The 21,314-nt window shown below is 41.0% G+C and overlaps 1 protein-coding gene across 5 annotated transcripts in view; it reads left to right on the top strand.

Moving 5' to 3' along the window:
* THSD4 (thrombospondin type 1 domain containing 4) overlaps nt 1-21,314 on the top strand; it is a 699,350-nt gene that overhangs the window by 314,860 nt on the left and 363,176 nt on the right. For all 5 annotated transcript variants that reach the window (XM_061595164.1, XM_061595167.1, XM_061595165.1 and 2 more), the window contains one exon: nt 12,930-13,066. In XM_061595164.1, the coding sequence (XP_061451148.1) occupies nt 12,930-13,066 (137 nt within the window). The remainder of the gene's footprint in view (nt 1-12,929; nt 13,067-21,314) is intronic.

Here is a 21,314-nt window from a genome sequence, read left to right as displayed (position 1 = left end):
GTGTATATTCATTCCAATCGCATTTGCTTACGAAGTTATAGGAAATCAACTGACAGGAATTCATTGTTGCATTTTCCTAGCCATCATCCCACACATCTTCGTAATAACTTACCATATGGGCAGTTTTTAAGATTGAAATGAAACAGCACTTTTACTCACAGCTACAACATATAGGCTGGTCAATTTTCTAGAGAATTATCATCAAGGGATTTTCCTAAAAGTGTCATCGCAGCATCCAGAGCCAGGACAGATTTGATTCCTAGACAATCCTTGTTACAGTCTCAGTCTAAACAGATGTCTGATAGATTATTCTGGTCCATTGAGTTTAATAGATTTGTCCAGCAATTTAAATGTGTCATATATAAACATTGGCATTTGGTACAGGATATACCTGGTTGCAGCATTTCTCCTGTTATAGAGTTTAGGAGAACTTCAAACCTGGCTGACAGACTTGTTCATTCTGATTATCTTCACAGAATTTCTCTTTCCCGTGACACTACTGACCATTTTCCCTGTGGACATTGCTCATGCTGCTGTCAAAGTCTTCAAGTGAAGCGGTTCACTAATCCTATTGACAATCACACCTATGTCCTTAGATCTTTTACTAATTGCAATTCACATCATGTCATCTATATTATTATGTGCCCATGTACCAAGATTTATGTTGGACAGACACCCAGACCTTTAAAATCCAGAATCACTGAACATAAAAGCAAAATACGTACTAACTCTTTGGAAGCTCCGCTTACTATGCATTTCCATCAATATCAACATTCACCTGAAGAGTTAATATTTTTGGCTTTGGAATGGGTGCAACCCTCTCCCTATAAAAAGGTTTCACTCACAGACATCTTACTTAAATAAGAGGCCTTTTCTGGATATACAAATTAAAATCTATATTTCCTGGGGGTCTTAATGATCTCTTGGATCTGTCTGTGTTTCTGTAATTTGTGTACTTGCCAGTATTTCATCTTTTAAATGTTCATACTATGTGTATATTATTAAAATATTTTCAAATTTTCATATATTGTTAAAATAATTCTTCTTGGCAAATTTCATTTTTCAAGTTATCCCAATATCTCATTTCCTATCATTGTTCAGCATTTCAGGTGGACCAGTGTATTGTGGGTTGCTTTCCCTCGCATACATTTAATTGGGTTCCTGTTATGGTCATCTACACCAGTTTCATTTACCTAGTCTCTTTTAACTGATGCCAGCAGCTGACCTTATTTATACCATAATTACAGATGAAATCTCAGCTTGGTTTAGAGCAGGGTTTGCTTCTCTCCTGAGAGTAGAAGTGGCTATTTTCTCACATGAGGTATGTAAATGGTTAGATGCTTTATCACACACACAATTGGCTGTTTTATTGATTGACTTCTTTATAATACTTGACTTATGTGTGGGTAACATTTCTCACATTTTAACAGATATTTAAAAATAGAAATAAAGATATTGAGACTCAAAGCTGGCTGCTGAAATTTGAATACTATGAATGTCTGAAGAAGCATTTGAAACAGTTTAACAATCTGGAATAACTGTCATCTTTACTTTATTGTGTCATTTCCCATTGCCTGTCATTGTATATTTTTTCATGTTACTATATTCACTGTGGCAGCATTTTGCATTGTTACATATTGTTGTTTCAGGTCCCATGTTCTGGGCCGCTCATCATAATTATCCATTCTGTTATTCACAGTCATTGTGCTTGCCTTTATTATTTTACTAGTTTTCATTTCAGCTGCGTGCCACAGTGTTTTCCATTTTCCTTTGCAGATTTGGGTAGTGACTTTTTCTGTGTATCTTGTGATTGCACTAGGAACCTTCTCTTTTTGGTTGGCAGTGGTATGAAAAACACACACACCCCTTTTCAGTGTCCTGAATCTACTGCCAGTTAGTGACACCAAGTTTTAATGCTGTGAGAAAGTGAGGAAAAAGATCACTTTTTCTCCATACACTTCATCATATCATGCATAATTCTGTATGCTGCTGGGTCAGTTTCCGATGTTTAGGTATTTGCAATTTTTTTTAAAAAAAACCCACTGTTTTGTGATTGTGAGTTGTGTTGGAAAGACTTTGAAGCCTTGTGCATACATTACAGCAGGAATGGGGAAACCTTTTTGTAAGCAATTCCCCCTTGATATGGTCAGCTTGCTAGCTCTACTGTTGTATCTCAAGAGAACTAAGTTCTTCTTTTTCATTGGTAATTTCCATAGTATCATTCATAGCCTTGGTACATAGAAGATGGTTCTTTTTTTACTTTCTTAGTTATTGAAACAAAGAAAGAGTGGTAACGGTATATATCTGACTTATTGTGACAAGTTTTGGAAGGGAAAGTTGGAATAGTGTCATATATTTTGTTTGGATTCCTGTTTCTTTCTTCCATTGTAGAAAATGGCTAAAGAATCTCTCAGGTCAAAAAGAAGGTCCTGGGAGCAGGCTGTTGTTATGCTTAATTAGAATGTGTGGCAAAACAATCCTTGAAGAGATGCTAAACAGATATGGAAAAAATGCCAATTTTAGATTTTTGGGTTTTTTTTGGTAGAGCTGCCTAATTAGGTTTCCTGGGTTGGTAGTCTGACATCAGTGGTTCCACACTGGTGTACTGCTGTGTCAAGATAAAGATGATCAAGGGTATTTACTTATTTAAGGCATTTATGGATGGGGTGGGAAGCAAATTCCAATGCAGAATCACCTGTTCCATCCAATGTGGGGGTTGGATTTGGTTCCTCTCCTGAATCCATATTGCTAGATCCCCGACTTATTATTTATTTATGATTTATATCCCACCCTTCCTCCCAGTAGGACCTCAGGGCGACAAACAAAAGCACTAAAAACACTTTAAAACATAAAAAAGACTTTAAAATACATTAAAATAAAACATTTTTAAAAACATTTTTAAAAAGCTTTAAAAACATATTTTTTTAAAAAGAAAAAGCAATTCCAACACAGACACAGCGTGGGATAAAGTCTCAACTTAAAAGGCTTGTTGAAAGAGGAAAGTTTTCAGTACGTGCTGAAAAGGTAAAAGAGATGGCATCTGTCTAATATTTAAGGGGAGGGAATTCCATAGGGTAGGTGCCATTACACTAATGGTTCTTGTCCTATGTTGTGCAGAATGGACCTCCTGATAAGATGGTATCTGCAGCAGGGCCTCACCTGCAGAGCTCAATGATCAACTGAGTATATAAGGAATATCCCAGTAGGCCTCTGAGAGAATTGGGAACAGTCAAACCCACTCAATATCTTTCACACAGGGCACGTCTACTCCCCCCCGTCTCACACCTAGGGAGGGCCAGCCTTCTGCCAGATGAAGACTCCCATTCTGAAGGCATCTGGTAACTTCCTCTTATTGTTCAGTTCACTGCACAGGCTCTCACTTTGTACAGGAATTACACATGTGCCATAGCCCCTCTCCACTACTAATCTCCTCTAGAATGTTTAGAATGTTTTTAATTCTAATTGTGTTTTGGAATGTTTGTAACTATTTTAGGTATGTTTTTCTTTTCCTTGTTAAATGGTTTTGTTTATTTTTGCCATCCTGGCTTCCTTCAGGAGAAAGGGCAAAACAAATTCACTTTCCCCTAATATATGCATTTCGTAATCATTCGTTGAAGAACTGTATCACAAAATTTGGCTAAGTGCGAATTTTGAAGGATTGTTGTGTTTTGGTTCTCATATTGTTTTGTAAAGTGAATTTGATAGACTCAGGTTTAAATGCAAACTGAATAGATTTTCTCCCCCATTCCTGTATCCTGCAAAGCAACTTTTTAGTTCAAATGATATCAGTGCAACTTTGAGTAAGGTACCTGCTGAGTAAGTTGGGAGATTTTGCAGAAGAGATGTGATTGGTTGTCCCTTTCAGGACAAAGGGTTTCCTTGGGTCAGGAGAATGAGGACAGCCTCCATTCCAGCCTCCAGACCCCTCCTTGTTTAGCCCTTCAGCTGAAGTCATAAGGCTTTCATCTCCAGCCCAGCAGAAAATGAAGAAAGCCTGGAGCCAAACAAGAAGGAAGTTTCTAATTACCCACAATAGCTACTATGTTACAAGCTGCTTGGCCAAGACAAGGCAAAAGAATAATGTTTGAAATTGAAGCAAAATAAGTTCTTTTGCAAGATGACAGTTGGGTCAGGGTGTAGGTAGGCTTGATAGCATGGATATCAGTGCTTTGCAAACAGGTTTTGTCTTATTTAGAATGGAGCAAGGGCTGGCAGTTTACCAGTGTTGGCTGTGCTCACTGGCTCTGCAGCTCCTCACTTCCATATGCTTTGACTAGGCTCCTGCACAAGAACAAGCAGCTGTAGTACACCAGAGGAACTTCCACTGATAATCACATTGGAAGGGAGGAGGGGATTTTAAGATGCTGCTGACGTTTGTTTAATGCCTGGTTTGAAAACAAACACCAGCAGCTTGTGATATTTGCCTGTGTTACAGGACAGCTGTCATGGCCTGACAGTTTTTCCTTTGGATAGGATCAGAATCCAAGCTAGGGTGGCCAGTTATGCATCTCCCAAAAAGAGGGTTGCTATTTGTATAAAATCTGCATATGCTAATTTATATGTACAGATGCCAGTTTAGAAATAATTACTGTCATTTAAACAGGAATATAATAAAATCTCACCAGAGTGGGGAACAGGGCTTTGGCCAGACTGACCTGCGTGCCGGCTTGCTCAGTCTGCTCTCTGGCTGGTGATAACTGTTGATAGTCAACTTCAAGGCCCCTCCTGCTCTTCCTTCTTAAGGTTCTTTATTTTAAAACCACATTTGGACAGGACAGGACTCAATTGACTAAAGGACTTTCCTCTGACCGCCCTTGAACTAGAGGATTGTCCTCTGTAAAGGAGGGCACATGGCTGCCATAATTCAAACTGGAGATGAATCTTGTGCGTCCTCCCAAAGATCACACTTCATGTGTCACCAAGGCAAGCCTCTGGGCTGCTTGTGATCCTTTTGAAGGATGAGTCAATAGTTCCTTCTCCTGCTCAACCTCACTTAAGCCTCTCTCTCTCTCTCTCTCTCTCTCTCTCTCTCTCTCTCTCTCTCTCTCTCTCTCTCTCTCTCTCTCTCTCTCTCTCTCTCTCTCTCTCTCTCTCTCTCTCTCTCTCTCTCTCTCTCTCTGTCTGTCTGTCTGTCTGTCTGTCTGTCTGTCTGTCTGTCTGTCTGTCTGTCTGTCTGTCTGTCTGTCTGTCTGCATGTATGTATGTATGTATGTGTGAGAGAGAGGGAGGGGGGAGGACATGCAGCCTTTCCTTATAATGGCCTCCATCGCAAGCTACTTTAAAATCTCTCCTCCAGCAGTAGCCTTGTTCAACCTTCTTCAGCCTGAGTCCAGCCCTCCTGGGACTTCAAGGTATCAATCCTGCAAGAACAAGGGAAAATGCTTAAAATGGCAGACAGAGCCCTACCTCTTGACAGCCCTGGATTGCGGGGGAGGGGACCCCAATTTCAATAAGTCTACTCTGAGTACAATTTTAGTTGAATATACAACCCATAGTTTATCAGTTCAATCTCGTTTGGATACCTATTTGGACATATGGGGTTGTATTCAGCTAACGTTTGCTCAGAGTGGATCCATTGAAATTAATAGACCTGAGTTAGTCATGGCCATTAGTTTTAATGGTTCTCTGAGTAAAAGTTAGTTTAATACAACCCATGGACTTCCTATATTAATGTATACATTTAAGTCAGGATTGATGGAATGTTTTTGCTAATGTCAGCTGACAATGTTTCTCTCTTTTACATGTGCAACAAAATTATAATGAAATGCAGATCTCTTGAAATTCAAAACTCAGTAACTTTCCTGGAGAGAAAAAAACACCATGCAATTTTCACAGTGAATCCACTAATTCTAGAAAAGCTCCTGAACCAGATCGGCAGGAGTGTCACAAAATACCCCCACCCACCCCTTTTTAAAAAAAGGTGAATTGATTTCTGCACATTAATGTGCTGAGCCAGCCCCTTTAAGGAGGATTCAGTTATCAGGAAAATGAAATGGAAGGCTTTTCTTTCATTTCTTTTTGGAGACATGGGAGGCTTGTATAGGCAAACAGAGTGAGAAGGGAATTTGATAACCATCCTGCCAGCATGGGTCTTGGATTTGGAGGTTAACCTACTCATTTGGAATCATTTTCTTCTTTTGGTTAGTCTAGAGTAGCAATGGGGGAGGCATTTGTTTGGTCCACTTTTCATAGCAGACCAACACACACATACTTCCTTGTGTATAGAAGTGCAACTCTCAGTTGGATTATGTACTTTTCCGGATTCTCAAGTACATTTTCGGTCAGCAAAGAAGTACATACAAAAATATGTATTTTACATAAGGGATGCATGAAAATGCTTGCTTTAGTGGTGAATGGGGATGGAAGGATATCTCAATTTCAGTTCTCTCAGTTTCTCATTTTCCCAATCTTAAATTCAGTTCTCCACATTCCTGCAGTAATTTGTGATTTGTTTTTTTAAGTCATGAAAATTCTTCAGCATTTTAGTGCAAATGTTTTCTAACACACACACACTACACTTTTATGTAGTTTTGACTAATGTACACATTTTTACAAGCAATATAATGAGCTTTTGTATGTTATTTTCACGGATATGTTCATTTTAGGCACACTTTGCCTGAACATATGCATTTTGTAAATATTGGTTGGAGAACTGACTTGCAAAATTCAGATAAGTGTTGTAAACCGCCCAGAGAGCTTTGGCTATGGGGTGGTATACAAATGTAATAAATAATAATAATAAAATAATAATAATTTTGAAGGATGGCTGTGTTTTGATTCTCATATTGTTTCAGAAAGTGCGAATTTGATAAATTCAGCTTTAAATGCAAACTGAATCACCTTTCTCCCCCATCCCTACAGGTGAATGCATTGAAAAATGTGCATTTTGTGTAAAAAGTGTGCATTTTTTTACATACAACTGTGCACAACTGCATACATATGTGTGTAATGGGATGCAATGGCATGCAGTGACATAGAGCAGGATGCAATGGCACTCAGTAGGATGGAACAGAATGGAATGGATTTATGAGTGCCAGCAAGACTGATCCATGATAGAATTAGCTGCCTATCCCATCCATAGCCTTGAGCACCTTGGACACATTTTATTATTTAAAACTTTTATACCCCATAAAAATTCAAGGCAGCTAACAATAATAAAGTGTGTGTGTGTGTGTGTGTGTGTGTGTGTGTGTGTGTGTGTGTGTGTGTGTAAAAGAAGCAGCTAAAACCAGATGAGAATATGACCATGTGCAGTGTCAGATCAAAAAATACCAAAACTAGTAAAATTGATAAAATGACATATTTTTTTAAAAAACAAAACATAACAATGCAAACAAAATACTAAGCAGAATCCTGAGCAGAAGCAAAGCCTTCCTACCAGAGACAGGGAACGTGTAGTCCTACCAGGTGTCTGCAACTCCCATCATCACTTACCATTGGCCATGATAGCTGGGTCTGATGGCAGCTGGAGTCCAACATCCAGATGACTACATGCATGTCGGGGTCTATATATATATCTGTATGTGTGTATGGCGGGAGGGACTCCCTGCAAGTAGGAATCTAGCACAGGAGGGAACAGACTGAACTAGATGCTATGTTTTTACTTGTAGAGAGTTTTATTTAAAAAAAACCCCACCTGTGGGAGTATTAAAAAATGGCAAACCCCACCTGCCACCCGTAGCAGCAGGGTCCACTTCATCATCACCTCAGGATTCTACCAGATTAGGTCTCAATCTGGTGAGAATCTAGACAAGTTATTACAGCAAAGGTTTTAAACCTGCCACATGAACAAGGAACTGTCTTGCTATTTTGGCTGTGTTAGTGGAAAAGACTGCTAGTTAATTGGAATGAACAAACCTACTGTCAGCATCCACCAGGGCTCTGACACCCCTGAAGGCCTACCACTGATGCTTGCCTAATACCACCTCCTCTTTAATTATTTTTTCCCAGGCAGTCCAATCAGTACTGGCCACCAGCCTTCATTTTAACTTCCTGCTGTGCCTCTGATGTAGTGTTGCTGCTGGGCATTGTGGGAAATTTCAATTGAAACTTCCAACCATTTGGCATCAGTTGGAACACTGGGTGTTGCTCACCCAGTGTCCTGGCTCTCAACCAGAGAAGCAGATTCAGGACTCCCAAGACTGGGTTTGCATAAAGCTTTATTCAAGATGTCAGTACAGGAATGTAGCATCAAAACATTTTAGATGTGAATCAGGATACAGAGCTCTGGCAGGTGCATTAGGCATATGGAAGTAACAGAAAGGTATGGCAACAACCTTATCACACCCACTTTAAATAAAAGAGAGGTTGGTGGGCACTCTACTAGCTAGAGCTAAATCTAGCACTTTCCAATCTTAGAAGTGAGGTGGGGACTTCTCCTTGGAAGAGATGAGGATTTCTTTAGCTGAAGCCATCTCTTGTCTAGCCTATGTGACTTTGGAAAAACTGTTATTTCTGGCTGTGAAAAATTATCTTCATCCTTATCTCTCCGGAAGAATCCAGCTGGTTTATTAGAGTCTATCTGTTCAAAGGCTAAGTCTGGGATGGGTGCCAGTGATGATTCCTCTCTCTCCATCATAGGTGAAGGGGGCTTATTGACAGTAATAGGCTCACTAAGCATGGAAGTGCCAGTGGTTTCAGGAAGCATTTTCCCCAGGGTTTCCCTAGCCCTCACGTCAACATCTGCAACCCCTTCTCCCAATCCTGCCAAGTATTCTCCATGGTGACCCATGACACTTAGGGTTGCTGGATGGATAGGGCTCCTGTGCTTTTAGCATGAAAAGCTGCATCCACTGAACTTTCCTCTTATTTATTTATTTAATTTAATTTATATACCACCCTAAGCCTAAAAGGCTCTCTGGGCGGTGTACATCAGAAATAAAACAAGCACAATATTCTATTCAACTATTACAGATCATCTCACCCTTTATACACCCACTTGATCAACATAGAAAGCTGTTGTGGCACCTACCCTCTGGAATTCCCTCCCCTTAAATATTAAACAGATACTGTCTCTGTTGTCTTGTTGGCGCCTGCTGAAGACCTTCCTCTTTCAACATGCTTTTTAAGTGGAGACCTTATCAAAGTCCACATCTGTGTTGTAATTGTTTTTAAGATGTTTGTAAATATGTTTTAAAGCTTTTTTAAAAAAAATATAAAATATGTTTTGTTTTTATGATATTTTTAAATATGTTTTTAGATGTTTTTAATCTTTGTCATTTGCTTGCCACCCTGGGCTCCTTCTGGATATTATTATTACTGGCACAAGAGCCCTGTCCTCTTTTTCACCTCTGTCCATCCCATTTGCTGCAGTCAGGTAAGCCTGCCAGGGCTCACCCGTATAGGAAGGGGCACACCAGAGGTGCTTCGAGTCCCTCAAACTGAGAGTCAGCCCTGCAGATGAATGACACCGTTTTAATGCTTTTAAACGAGGACTAACCAGTATTGAAAGATGTGGCTGTTTTATTCTTTGTATGTATGTATTATTTGATTTATATCCCGCCCTTCCTCTCAGCAGGAATCCAGGGCGGCAGTTAAAACTCACTAAAACTGTTAAAAGCAACATTCTACAAAAATAACAGGCTGCGGATGCTTTTTGGCCATGATGTGTAAGCCTTTTAAAAGTTGTAATTAAATAGTAACTGCCTCACCTCTTCTGTCCGCTTCCCATTTATGGTCTTCCATCATTATAACTTTGGCCACTGTACAGATCCATTAAGGGATTTGGACAAGCTGTAGGCCAGCTGCTTCTGAGCAAGTTCTGACGAGGCCCAGATTTCTCTGCTTTCCCTTTTAATTCTGTGATCTCCTGAGCCAGCAATCAATATAGACACCACCAAAAGCGGAGAGGTGGTGCACAGCTGTGAAGATGCAGAAAGGAATCTTGAGGGGGGAAAGTGGGGATAGGGGTGGAGAAAAATAGGGAATAGAATCCTTCAATTCAGACATTGTGATTGTTTGAATGTGGACCAGGTTAATCTGCTCCTATGGCTACGGATGGGGAAGAAATTAGATTCAGGTCATATTTAAAGGCAAACTTACCTCATTTGGACTTTCCAAAACAATGCATAATCTGAAAAACAGCCATCCTTCAAAAGTCACACTTATCTGAATTTTAGATTTCAGTTTGTATGCTAGAATACAGTTTGCATAAAAAGGCAGACATGAGTGAAAATAACATAAAATGCATTATATTATGGGAAATTGCTTTGCGAAAATGTGTATATTAGGCAAAAATGTGTATAGTAGGAGAAATTTGCACAAAAATGCTAATGAATTTTCATGAGTATAGGAGTATAGTAGTAGTATAGTATAGTTTATTTATATACCACTTTTGGGCCAAAAGGCCCCCAAAGTGGTGAACAAAATATTATAAAACATATTACAAAAAAGGTTACATAAGAAATAACCAGTAAAAATATACGGTAAAAATACAATACAACAAAAACAATGCAACAAGAATGCAACAAAAGCAAAAAAAATTGCAACAAAAACTATGTTTTCAAACGATGCACACAATTACCACAGCAGATGTGGTCTTAGGAGAGGCATTCCTTCTTTTCTCAGAGACGCATAATGCCTCTCCACCTCCACTCCACCTTGTTGTTGGTGGGCTGGTCCACCTGCCCAGGCTGCGGGGAGGATGTCCATCTCAAATTCATCCTGGCTGAAGTGCTCTGAGCAGAGGCAGGCACCCAAGCCTGGGATCCACAGCTTCCTGGATCCTGGTTCAATGCGAGTCACAGCCAACATCCACTTCTTCTTCAGCTCGTGGGCTTTGGGGAAGCTTACAGCCCTAACCAGAGGACGGAGACACGTCCCTCTCTCGAGTGCTTGACTTTCCACCTGAGCTACCCCTGCCAAGCTGACTCCATTCCATTTATTCTCTGCCACCCACTCCGCAAATAAACTTTACTCTCCCTCCTGGAGGCTGTAGTGATGACCTGACAGGTGGCATCACTTTCGGCCAGTGTGCTTCCTAAGGCTACACTGAGATCTGGACTTTTTAAAAAATCATAATCTGGTGTGAAAACATGAAGAGCTTAACTAAAGATTGGAAAAAAACAGAGAAAAACTGAAATGGACAGAATCTTCCATCCTTACTGAGTCATTCCTTGTGCTGTTTTCCCCACTTCACGCACTACAGGTGGAGATGTACTTATTTCTTAGGATTGCTAGATCCTGATACAAAGGCATAGGGTGGCCAGAAGCAAAGGGGGATGTACGTGGAGAGTTGCTACCTTACAAGGGGAAAAAATGTTTGGCCTGTTCCAATGTCTTTTAAATAACATTGTTATCTGCAGAAATAAATAGGGATAGCTTTTCACAGCACAGAAATAAGCATAGCTGGTTGGTTGACTGATTGATTCAATTTATATCTTGCTTTTTCACTGGCATCCTCAAATCATCTTGGAGTCATGGATAGGGTGATTTATTTTGGATTTAGAGTTCCTTGAATTGTTGTCGGAGATTAATGCACAAAGAATTTTTCCCTTCTACCCCAAACTGGATGTTAGGAGCTCTCTCCCACCACATGTATCAAAACTTGCATATCCAAAGCATTGCAAAGTAATTGCCTTGGCAAGAATGAATAGGTTTCCCTCTGCAGTTAGTTACATTAAGGCAGTTCAGAGGGATTCCCTCGGAGGAGCACTGGTGTCAGGGTAGACAGCCAGCTGTGGAAACCCTGGAACACAGTGCAGTCTTGTGTAGTTGTCCAAGACAGAAATTCATAGTAAAGTGTCTGGAGGACAAAAGGGATTAGAGGGAAGAGGACGTACTAGTCTTTCTGCTGTCAAGCCAGCCCCACGGGATCATATTTAATCTAGCCAGCTTCCTAGTTGCAGTTCTGTCCGTTTTAAAAAGGAATGGGCCAAATCTCATGTGGTTGACTGCCAGCATGATTCAGAACAGTGAAAGTGGGGAGGAAAGGGAGAAAAAGCTGGATAACAGGTGGTGGCTAAATCTGGATTAAAGTATCGAGTTAAACTGTAAATATATGTGACATTTCATCTTTTTTTAATGTGCTATTGTTTGTTAGTCCTGCTGTAATGTGGAAGATGAGGTGTGCTGTTTTGTTTTTATCATGCTCTGAGTGATTTATTTCTTGTATAATTGATGGCCCTTGGCCAACTAATAAAGACTTTGAGCTTTATAAAATGCATGTATGCATTAAAAGACATGTGAGATTTTTTTAAAAAGCAACAATGAAACAAAACAAAATGAGCCTAGCTGGAACAAGAGCAGAGGTCTGTGCCCACTTGGCCTGCCTCTCCTTTTAATTGAATTCTTCCCACCAGGAAGTTGGTGGTAGATGGCTCTATGGTCCCAGACTCCCTAGACCAGCAACCTTTCCCTGCCTCCCTTTCTCTCTTCTGCTCCTCCTGCACAGGGCATTTTGCATTCTTTTGCTGAAGAAATGTATTGTAAATTTCAGAGATGTGTGAATTTCAAACGAGAACTGCATTTCATTTTGTGTATTGAAGGGATGTGGTCTTCCAGATGTTGTTTGGCCAACAACCCCTGTCATTCCTGACCATGGGCCATGCTGGCTGGGGCTGATGGCAGTTGGGGGGCAACAACATCTGGAGGGTCACAGGTTCTCCATTTCTGGTGTATGGGTTGGAGAAGTTGAACATTGGGTAGGTTTGGTTTAAAATGCGAAGCCAACTAATTTTTCCCCTATCCCTAGGTAGAGGTAGTCTGTGCAGGGAGAGAGGCCACTGGTGGCATCTTGCCTCCAAAACCTGGAGCCAGCAATGTCCCTAAGTGCACCAAAGGCAGAAGTAGTGAATGTAGGAATGGGGAGCTCCATGCTCCAAACCCGTCCTCCCAAGCCTGTCTTTGAAGGGCTGTTTCTACTATGGTGGTTATATATACATAGCCCAATCTATCCATACTCATGATGATCTTTTCTTTGTTTGTTTCAGTTAAGGGCAGTCAGAAATGTGAACTCAACTGCCAAGCAGTAGGTTACCGATTCTACGTGAAACAAGCAGAGAATGTCATTGATGGGACACCGTGTGACCAAAATGGAACCTCTGTCTGTGTCTCCGGACAATGCAAGGTAGGGATGATGGCATTCTAGAGAATGGTTCATTGTATAGATATTGCTTTGTCCTGCCAGGATTTCTATCCACAAAGACAACCTTTTCTCTTTAAACCTAGCTTTCTCTTCTGTGTCCTTGCTTGTCCATATCTGGACAACATCACATATGTTAATGTGTTTTGTTTTTAGCTATTGAATGCATTGTTGGAAACTTTGTGCTTTCTTTGTAGATGACAAGTAGATGACGTGCAGGAAACTATCTTCTTGAAATTGGTCTGTTTTTACTCTCTACTTTATTCGGTTGTTTATTTGTCTTTATATTGTTTTAATTTTTGTTGTTGTTTGCAATGTTGAGTCCTGCTGAAGAAAGGCAGGCTGCAAATGTTTTGAACATATGCATTTTAAAGGAGTGTCTCACCTTAACAGTGTTACCCCGATCTTAAATTTGGTTCTTCGCATTTCTGCAGCAATTTGCAAAGAATCCCATGAAAATTCTTTAACATTTTATTGTGAATTTCTCCTAATAAATGTTTTTATATGCAGTTTTGACTAATGTACACATTTTTGCAAGCAATGTCTTCTAATATAATGCAGTTTTGTTTGTTATTTTCACCAATATACTTTTGTGTACAGTTTTCCCTAATGTATGCATTCTTGCATATATTGCTTGGTTGGAGAACTGCATTGCAAAATTCGGAACAGTGCAAGTTTTGAAAGATGGCTGTGTTTCGGTTCTCATATGGTTTCAGAAAGTGCAAATTTGATAAATTCAGCTTTAAATGGAACTGTATCAAATTTCTCCTCCATCCCTAGCCCCACATCCTCAAGGAGGTGTGCTCAAGAGTTTGCTCAATCACAATTATATTTCACATGTGGATAAATAGATTGGGACCAAGCTTGAGATGTCATCTGACCCTTGGTTTTCAGTCCTTCTCACAAAAAATCATGTTTAAAATGGTGGAAGGATCTGTTAGTTTTGGTTGTCTCAGTTTCTCATTTTTTCCAATCTTAAATTCAGTTTTCCATATTTCTGCAGCAATTTGCAATTTTTTAAAAAAATCCTTATGAAAATTCTACACCATTTTAGTGAGAATTTCTCCTACTGCGTGTGCAGTTTTGACTAATGTACACATTTTTGCAAGCAACATATTGTCAAATAAATATATTCATTTTTATGCACATCCCCCTAATATATGCATTTTTTGCAAACATTGCTTAGTTGGATAACTGGATTGCAACATTTGGATAAGTGCAAATTTCAAAGGAAGACTCTCATGTTGTTTCAGAAAGTACATTCGGCTTTAAATGCAAACTGAATCAAATTTCTCACCAACTGTAGAAGCAGTGTGCAGAAGGGGGAGTGGCCCCTGACAGATAATCCCGGTGGGTATGTGGCCATTCATAGAAGAAAAGTGGTCCATTCCACTTTAATCTCTCTACATGGAGATTTTTGAGATTCCACATATTGAAATATGTTGGGTCAGTACAATCTCTCTCTTTTTTTTTGTGCACCCTTGGAATTTCCTCCACTCCACCCTGAGAGTCATAGGAACTATAATTTATCAAGGGTACTAATTGTTAGAGAACCATTTACAAAACAGTGGTTTCCAGGTTCTATTGGAGCATGTGAATGCTCAAGGCTGTAAGCACACCCTCAGTGGACAAAATGTGGTTGGTGTGGGTGAGGGCACTGTTTCAGAAATATCATTTGAGGGAGCTCTGTCTTTTGACTGGTAATGCCCTCAGCTTGCAGTCAGGGGAGTTGGCTTCCAAATCCATTGCAAGTCAGGGTTTGAAGCACTGGGCTAAGAAATGTCAAAGGGCTGCCTCAAAATAAGGCGTGCCCTTTTACCATTAATGAGAGAGGCTTTGGCTCAGTGATAGAGTATTTGCTTCATGCTGGAATTGGCCTTAGGTTCAGTCCTTGGCATCTCCATGTTGAAAAAGCACCAGATAGCAAGCAATGGATCTGCCTGAGACCCTGAAGAGCTGCTGACAGTTGGAATGGGGATTGCAGGTCCAGATGCACCAGTGGCCTGAGGTTGGTATGAGGCAGCCTTCTATATATGTCCCTGTACAGCCTGTAGCCCTCTAGATGTTGCTGGACTACAGTTCCCATCATCCCTGACCATTGGCCATGCTGGCTGGGACTGATGGAGCTGGAGTCCCAACAGCTTCTGGAGATCTACAGATAAACCACTCCTGCTATGTAGGCTGGCTCCTATCATTCTAAACACAACATCCCTTGCTTGCAAATCTGACACAGGACTTAAAAGGGAGTATTCTCCTTAAGGTCCCTCTCCTGAGGGTGGGGCCATGGCTCAGTGAGAAAGCACCTGCTTCTTTACACAGGAGGTCCCACCTTCATTCCCTGCCCCCCCCCAATTAAAAAAGGATCTTTGGAGAGCTGTTGCCACTCAGAGATTATTTATTTGTTGCATTTATACCCCACCTTTCCTCAAAGGAGCTCAAGGTGTGCTCTTCATCTCTATATTATCCTGACAACAAGCCTGTGAGGTAGATTAGACAGAGACAGGGTTACCCAGCAAGCAACATGTCCCAGTGGGGATTTGAATCCTGGTCTCCTAGGTACTAGTCTGACACTCTAGCTGCTATGCCATGCTGGTGCAGATAAAACTAGGCTGTGTGGACAGATAGTTTGGCTTGGTGTGAGGCAGCATCCTATGTTCCCCTTGCTCAGCAGATAAAGGCTGCAGGCACACTAGTTGCTTCAAAAGCAGCCAGAGCATTTTCTCTGGCTGAGGGTTGAAATGACTCTGCCCAGGGCTGAACACAGCTCCCTTCCCCACTGCTGCTTAGGACCACCCACAGCAATCACTGTGTCTGCCTGAACCTACATCAAAGTGTTTTCATTGGACACACCTGGAATGGCAATGGGCTTGATGGCCATTCAGTTCTAAAGTCTCTATGAAGCTGACTTCAAAATAAAATGCACTGGAGCTGCAGCTTCTGAGGTAAAAGGGGGCAGAGTATGACTAGTGTTGAGTGTCCCCACATTCAGAAAATGGAGGTAGAGGTGCACTGAAACCAGCACAACCACAAGTGTTTGCTCTTTGCTTAAGAGACTGAAACTCTTTTCGACAGATTCTAATCAAACTAGTAGAATTATGGGATTAAAAATTAAAGGATCTGCCGTGTAGGAATGCAAAGATTGTTGCCAGTTGATTAGTGGAACTTGTACTTCCATTTCAAGTGATCTAAATGTTCCAGAAACAAAATTGGCATATCACTAATCTGCATTTTAGAGCGGTTAAGGAATCATAGCAACAAAATTGATTTGCCTCCCTGCACTCACCTTTGAATGTTGATGTCAGTGATCTTCTGAATACTTTGCTGAATATTTTCCAAATACTTGACATCTTATGATTTCTTGATGTCAATATTTGATACTATTTGTCAGTATTTGATCGCTGGAATGCAGTAGATCTGACAGCAGGATATTTAGCATTTGACTGTACTTGGAATTTGACAGTATTTGATAGATTATGTGAAATGGTGTTTAGTATTTGATGGCTGGTGTGTTCTTGTATCTGATGCTTGTCAAAACAATCAATTATTGTTTACTAAATTTGTATCCCACTCTTCCGACAAGGAGGCTGTGTGCATGATCTCGCAGCTCACAATTTTATCATTCCAACAACCTTGCAAGGTAGGTTAGGCTGAGAGATTATGATTGGTCACCCATTGCTCAGTGGGAAAATCAAGACACATCCCCAGTCTAAGTCCAATTGTAACGGCAGCTATGCCACACTGGCATCGAGAGACACCAGTAATTCTAAAACACCTAAACTCTGAATTTTGAGAGATTAAAAAATGTGTATCTGAAATGTGAATCCATTTTGTGCACTTGATAAATTCACCTTTATTTTTTATTTATTATTAGATTTATATCCCACCATTCCTCCCAGTAGGAGCCTAGGACGGCAAACAAAAGCACTAAAAACACTTTAAAACACCATTAAAAAAAGCCTTTAAAATATATTAAAACAAAACATCTTTAGAAACATATTTAAAAAAGCTTTAAAAACATTTTTAAAAAAAGAAAAGAAAAGAAAAGGTTTAAAAACATATTTAAAAAGCAATTCCAACATAGATGCAGACTGGGATAAGGTTTCTACTTAAAAGGGTTGTTGAGAGAGGAAAGTCTTCAATAGGTGCCAAAAAGATAACAGAGATGGCGCCTGCCTAATATTTAAGGGGAGGGAATTCCAAAGGATAGGTGCCACTACACTAAAGATCCTCTTCCTATGTGTTGCAGAATGGACCTCCTGATAAGATGGTATCAGCAAGAGGTATCACTTTCAGAATGTGAGAGGTGAATCTGGAGGAAAAGGCATCTTCCAATATATGTGTGAATGCTTCATCTTCAATCTAAGATGGGCAGTGTGGGTGGGAGAGCGAGAACCAAAAGTGAGTGATCTGCAATATCTGAAGCTGAGCTGTCACTGGGAGCGCAGAAGCAAGAGTGGAGCAGTGATTCTGATCTTCTCTGTGGTTTTCTTTCCCCTGCCCCCACTTTAAACTATTTCCCACTCATTGGAACAAAACTAGGGATGGAATTTTCTGAAAATGTGTATGTCAGGTTTATCAACACAGATTTTTTTCCCTAATTTTCTTCTTTCTCCGTAATATCAGGGAGAAGTTAGGTTCCGTGCCCCTGCCCCTCCTTACTTCTACTAAAAATATGAACAAGTTTCACATTGTTATACACATTATTATACAGTAGGGCCCCACTCATATGGCAGGTTAGGTTCCAGACCCCAGACGAAAAATGAAAACCGCTGAAAAGCGGATCAGCTGTAGTGTGGGGGTCTGGAACCTAACCTGCTGATCGTGCGGAGGAGGAGAAGATCCGCTGTAGCGCGCTACAGCTGATCTTCCCCTCCTTCCTGCGTGATCAGCTGGATTGGGGGTCTGGTCGCGCAGCTGAATGCTAGCTACTCTGGCAGAGGAAACAGAAAAAGACTCGCCTGCATATAAAAATCCAGTGTTTCAGAGAGAGCGCTGCCAGAGACCCTGCCTGCCTGCTGCACTAGCTTTTTCACCTGTGGGGTTCCTTGCCAGGGAGAGCTTTCCATCCGGTGCACGCGCACACACACAAGGAGCCTTGCTCCCTCTGGCAGCCCAGCTGCCTCCTCCGTGAGAAAGGAGGCTGGCAACGTGCCGCCAGCTGGCTCAACCCGAAGAGGCACGGAACTCTCCCCATGCTTGCCTGCCTGCCCTGATGCCTCCACTCACCCAGCTCCGCCACATTGCGCACATCCCCAACAGCCAGCTGGGCTGACTGCAGCAGATGGAACCAGCTGTTGGGGTATATGGGCGGCAGCTGCCTGGTGCGCTGGCTCCTGTGTATGCAGTGGGTGGCCTGGGTGCAGCTTCAGCTGGCCTCTGGCAGGTAGCCCACATTGTCCAGGGCCCGCAGAATGCATAGTGGCCGCAGCGCCAGCCAGGCCGTGCCTCCCCCGACAGCCCAGAGCAGCAACAGCAGCAGCCCCGACAGCAGGGCCAAGCCCCCGTTACCCAGCAGCAGCGCCACTGCCTTGGTGATAGAGCCCAGCAGGAGCACGGCCAGCCCCATTGCGCCTTCGCTGGAGGAACCTGCCTTGCTGCCACCCCTCGCAGTTATAGCCGCAGCCTGGTTAGGGGCTCACTGCCCGCCCAGCCTAGTGTGGTCCGGCTGATCGCGCCGGAAAGAAAACCATCCTCCCCCCCCCCAAGCCTGGTTTGTTTTTGTTTTTCCCGAAAAATGGGGGCAGGGAACAGAAAAACCCATTTGTTTTTTTAATTTTCCAGTTTTTTTCCAGGCCTTCACATCTCTAACACATTCTAGGTTTCCTTTAGCAACCGACACATAAACAGGTACATACAACAATGCACAGAACTATATAAAAATGCACATTTATTAATATGCTAATACGATTACATTGCAGAAACTTGGTAAAACATGAGGCTTGTCTCTTTTATATATATTTTATGCATAATACACATTTGTGTGTTCATGTAATTAGGCTAAAAAGAAAAGGCACAAGCAGCTCAGACATAATTCCATGCATAAAACTGTGTAAAATGGATTCCTCTTCCATCCCTAGGGAAGACACTGAATTCTTCAGATCCTATTCTTCCCCTGTTCCTCCTGAGAGATACCTCCAAACCACCACTACGTGCCCCCCTTTTGCCCTGCTGTTGCAGCTCCAGCTTTGGTGGAGCAAGGGCCATCGAAGTTCCTCAGGGGCAGGGAGGGGGGATACTATTGGACCTCTCTCTGTGAGGTCAAAGTGTTGCTATGGCCCCTGGACCACCCTCCCAGGCTTGCAAGAGTTATTTAGTCACACATTTGTTTGCTAAAGCATTTGTTTCCTGCCTGTTGAGCTACAAAAGGTCTACCAGGCAGCTAACAAAATCTAAAAATCCATTATGCAGAAGAAAATAATGATTTAGACACAAATGAGTAAGAGGAAACTTATTGACTTTTGGTATATATAGCAGCACAGTGCAGAAATGAACAGTCTGGTAAGACTAATGGTTGAAAGAATAGAGAAATTTAACATTTATTACACTCCTGGGAAATAAAGCCATTCTGCGTACAGGCATACATGTGGCCATGATGAAGGCATGAGGTTAATAATAATAATAATAATAATAATAAATTTAATTTCTTCGTCGCCTATCTGGCCAATGGCCACTCTAGGCGACTTACAAAATTGTTAGAATACATAGAATAGCATTCCCCTGCACTTGAACTTTTGATTTTATTAACTGCTTTGACTGATTGTTCTTAACTGTTTTAAGTATTGTGTTTTAACTTGTTTGTTTTACTGTATATTTTAAGGATGTTTAAATGTGATAATTGAATTGCCATTCCATATTTTAACTATGCATGCATTTTATAACTGATTTTATCCCCATCTGCATCTGTTGTTGGCATAGGAGTGTCTTCAGTCCAAGGGCCACATTCCCTCATGGACAAGCTTCGAGGGTCCACGGATATGCTAGTGGTGGTCATAGGCACAAATAAAAAGTGGGTAGGCCAGAGGCAAAGGTGGACAGAACAATGGTTGGGATACTTGTACAGTATTCCAGCTGTGCAAAAGTTGGAAGATTCTACACAAAAATATCTCCATCCTCCATCCAGGAAAGAGGCATTGTCACAGTTGGACACATTCTAGCCAGGCAAAAGATTTCAAGGTCACAGAACAGGACCTATCAGTGGTGTGGACACTCAGGCACAAAAGACAAGTCCATGCTTTGAAATCCAGTTTGTTCCTTCAAAATGCATACAAACAGCACCTCAAGAGAGAGTTAGGCCCTCTTCTGTGAGCATTTGGAAGGGGAAATTTTGAATATTATATATTAATACTTAATTAATATGAAAGCCTTCTGACTTGCTGCAGTGTGTGTGAATTTTGTGCAAAGCAACCTGAAAAGTATCTGTAGTCAAGGTATGCACAATCTGAATTTCACTGTTTTTCTAACAGAGCTTGTTTGGGGCTTATGCATGTTTCAAATTGTTTTGCAGTGTTGATACAGTATGTGTAGGCTGCAAATACAGTTTCTCCTTTCTCTAAAATAAATACATAAGATCTTAGGGTATAGTGACATCTAGTGTTAATCTGACACATTGTAGTATCAACCAGACTTGCATCTAATTGAAGTCAATGGCATTTAAGGGTGGAATTCTGTGTGGTTAAGAAGTGGCAGATGCTGTCAAAAGTGGCATCCTTGTGTCGAGTTTACCCCCATATTTCATAGGATCCTTTATCCACAGTCTTCATTTCCTGGTCCACCCCCCCAAGGGCAGGTAGGGGTGACAAATGGAAGGATCTGTTAATTTTGGTTCCCTCACTTTCTCATTTTTAAAGTCTTAAATTTAGTTCTCTGCAGTTCTGCAGCAATGTATATATTTTTTTAAAAAACCTAATGAAAATTCTTCAGCATTTTACTGGGAATTTTCCCTAATAAATACATTTTTAATACAGTTTTGAGTAAAGTACACATTTTTACAAGCAATTTCTCCTAACACAATGCATTTTGTATGTTATTTGTCCTAATATATTCCCTTTTATGCACACTTTTCTCTAACGTGCATTTTTGTAAACATTGGTTGGAGAACTGCATTGCAAAATTCAGATAAGTGTGAGTTTTGAAGGATGGCTGTGTTTCGGTTCTCGTATTGATTTGGAGAGTGCAAAATTGTTTTGGAGAGTGATAAATTCAGCTTTATATGGAACTAAATCACATTTCTCAC

Source organism: Rhineura floridana, chromosome 14, assembly GCF_030035675.1.
Source record: "Rhineura floridana isolate rRhiFlo1 chromosome 14, rRhiFlo1.hap2, whole genome shotgun sequence".
In the NCBI taxonomy this organism is placed as follows: Eukaryota; Metazoa; Chordata; class Lepidosauria; order Squamata; family Rhineuridae; genus Rhineura; species Rhineura floridana.
This window is presented reverse-complemented; position numbering and strand designations above follow the sequence as displayed.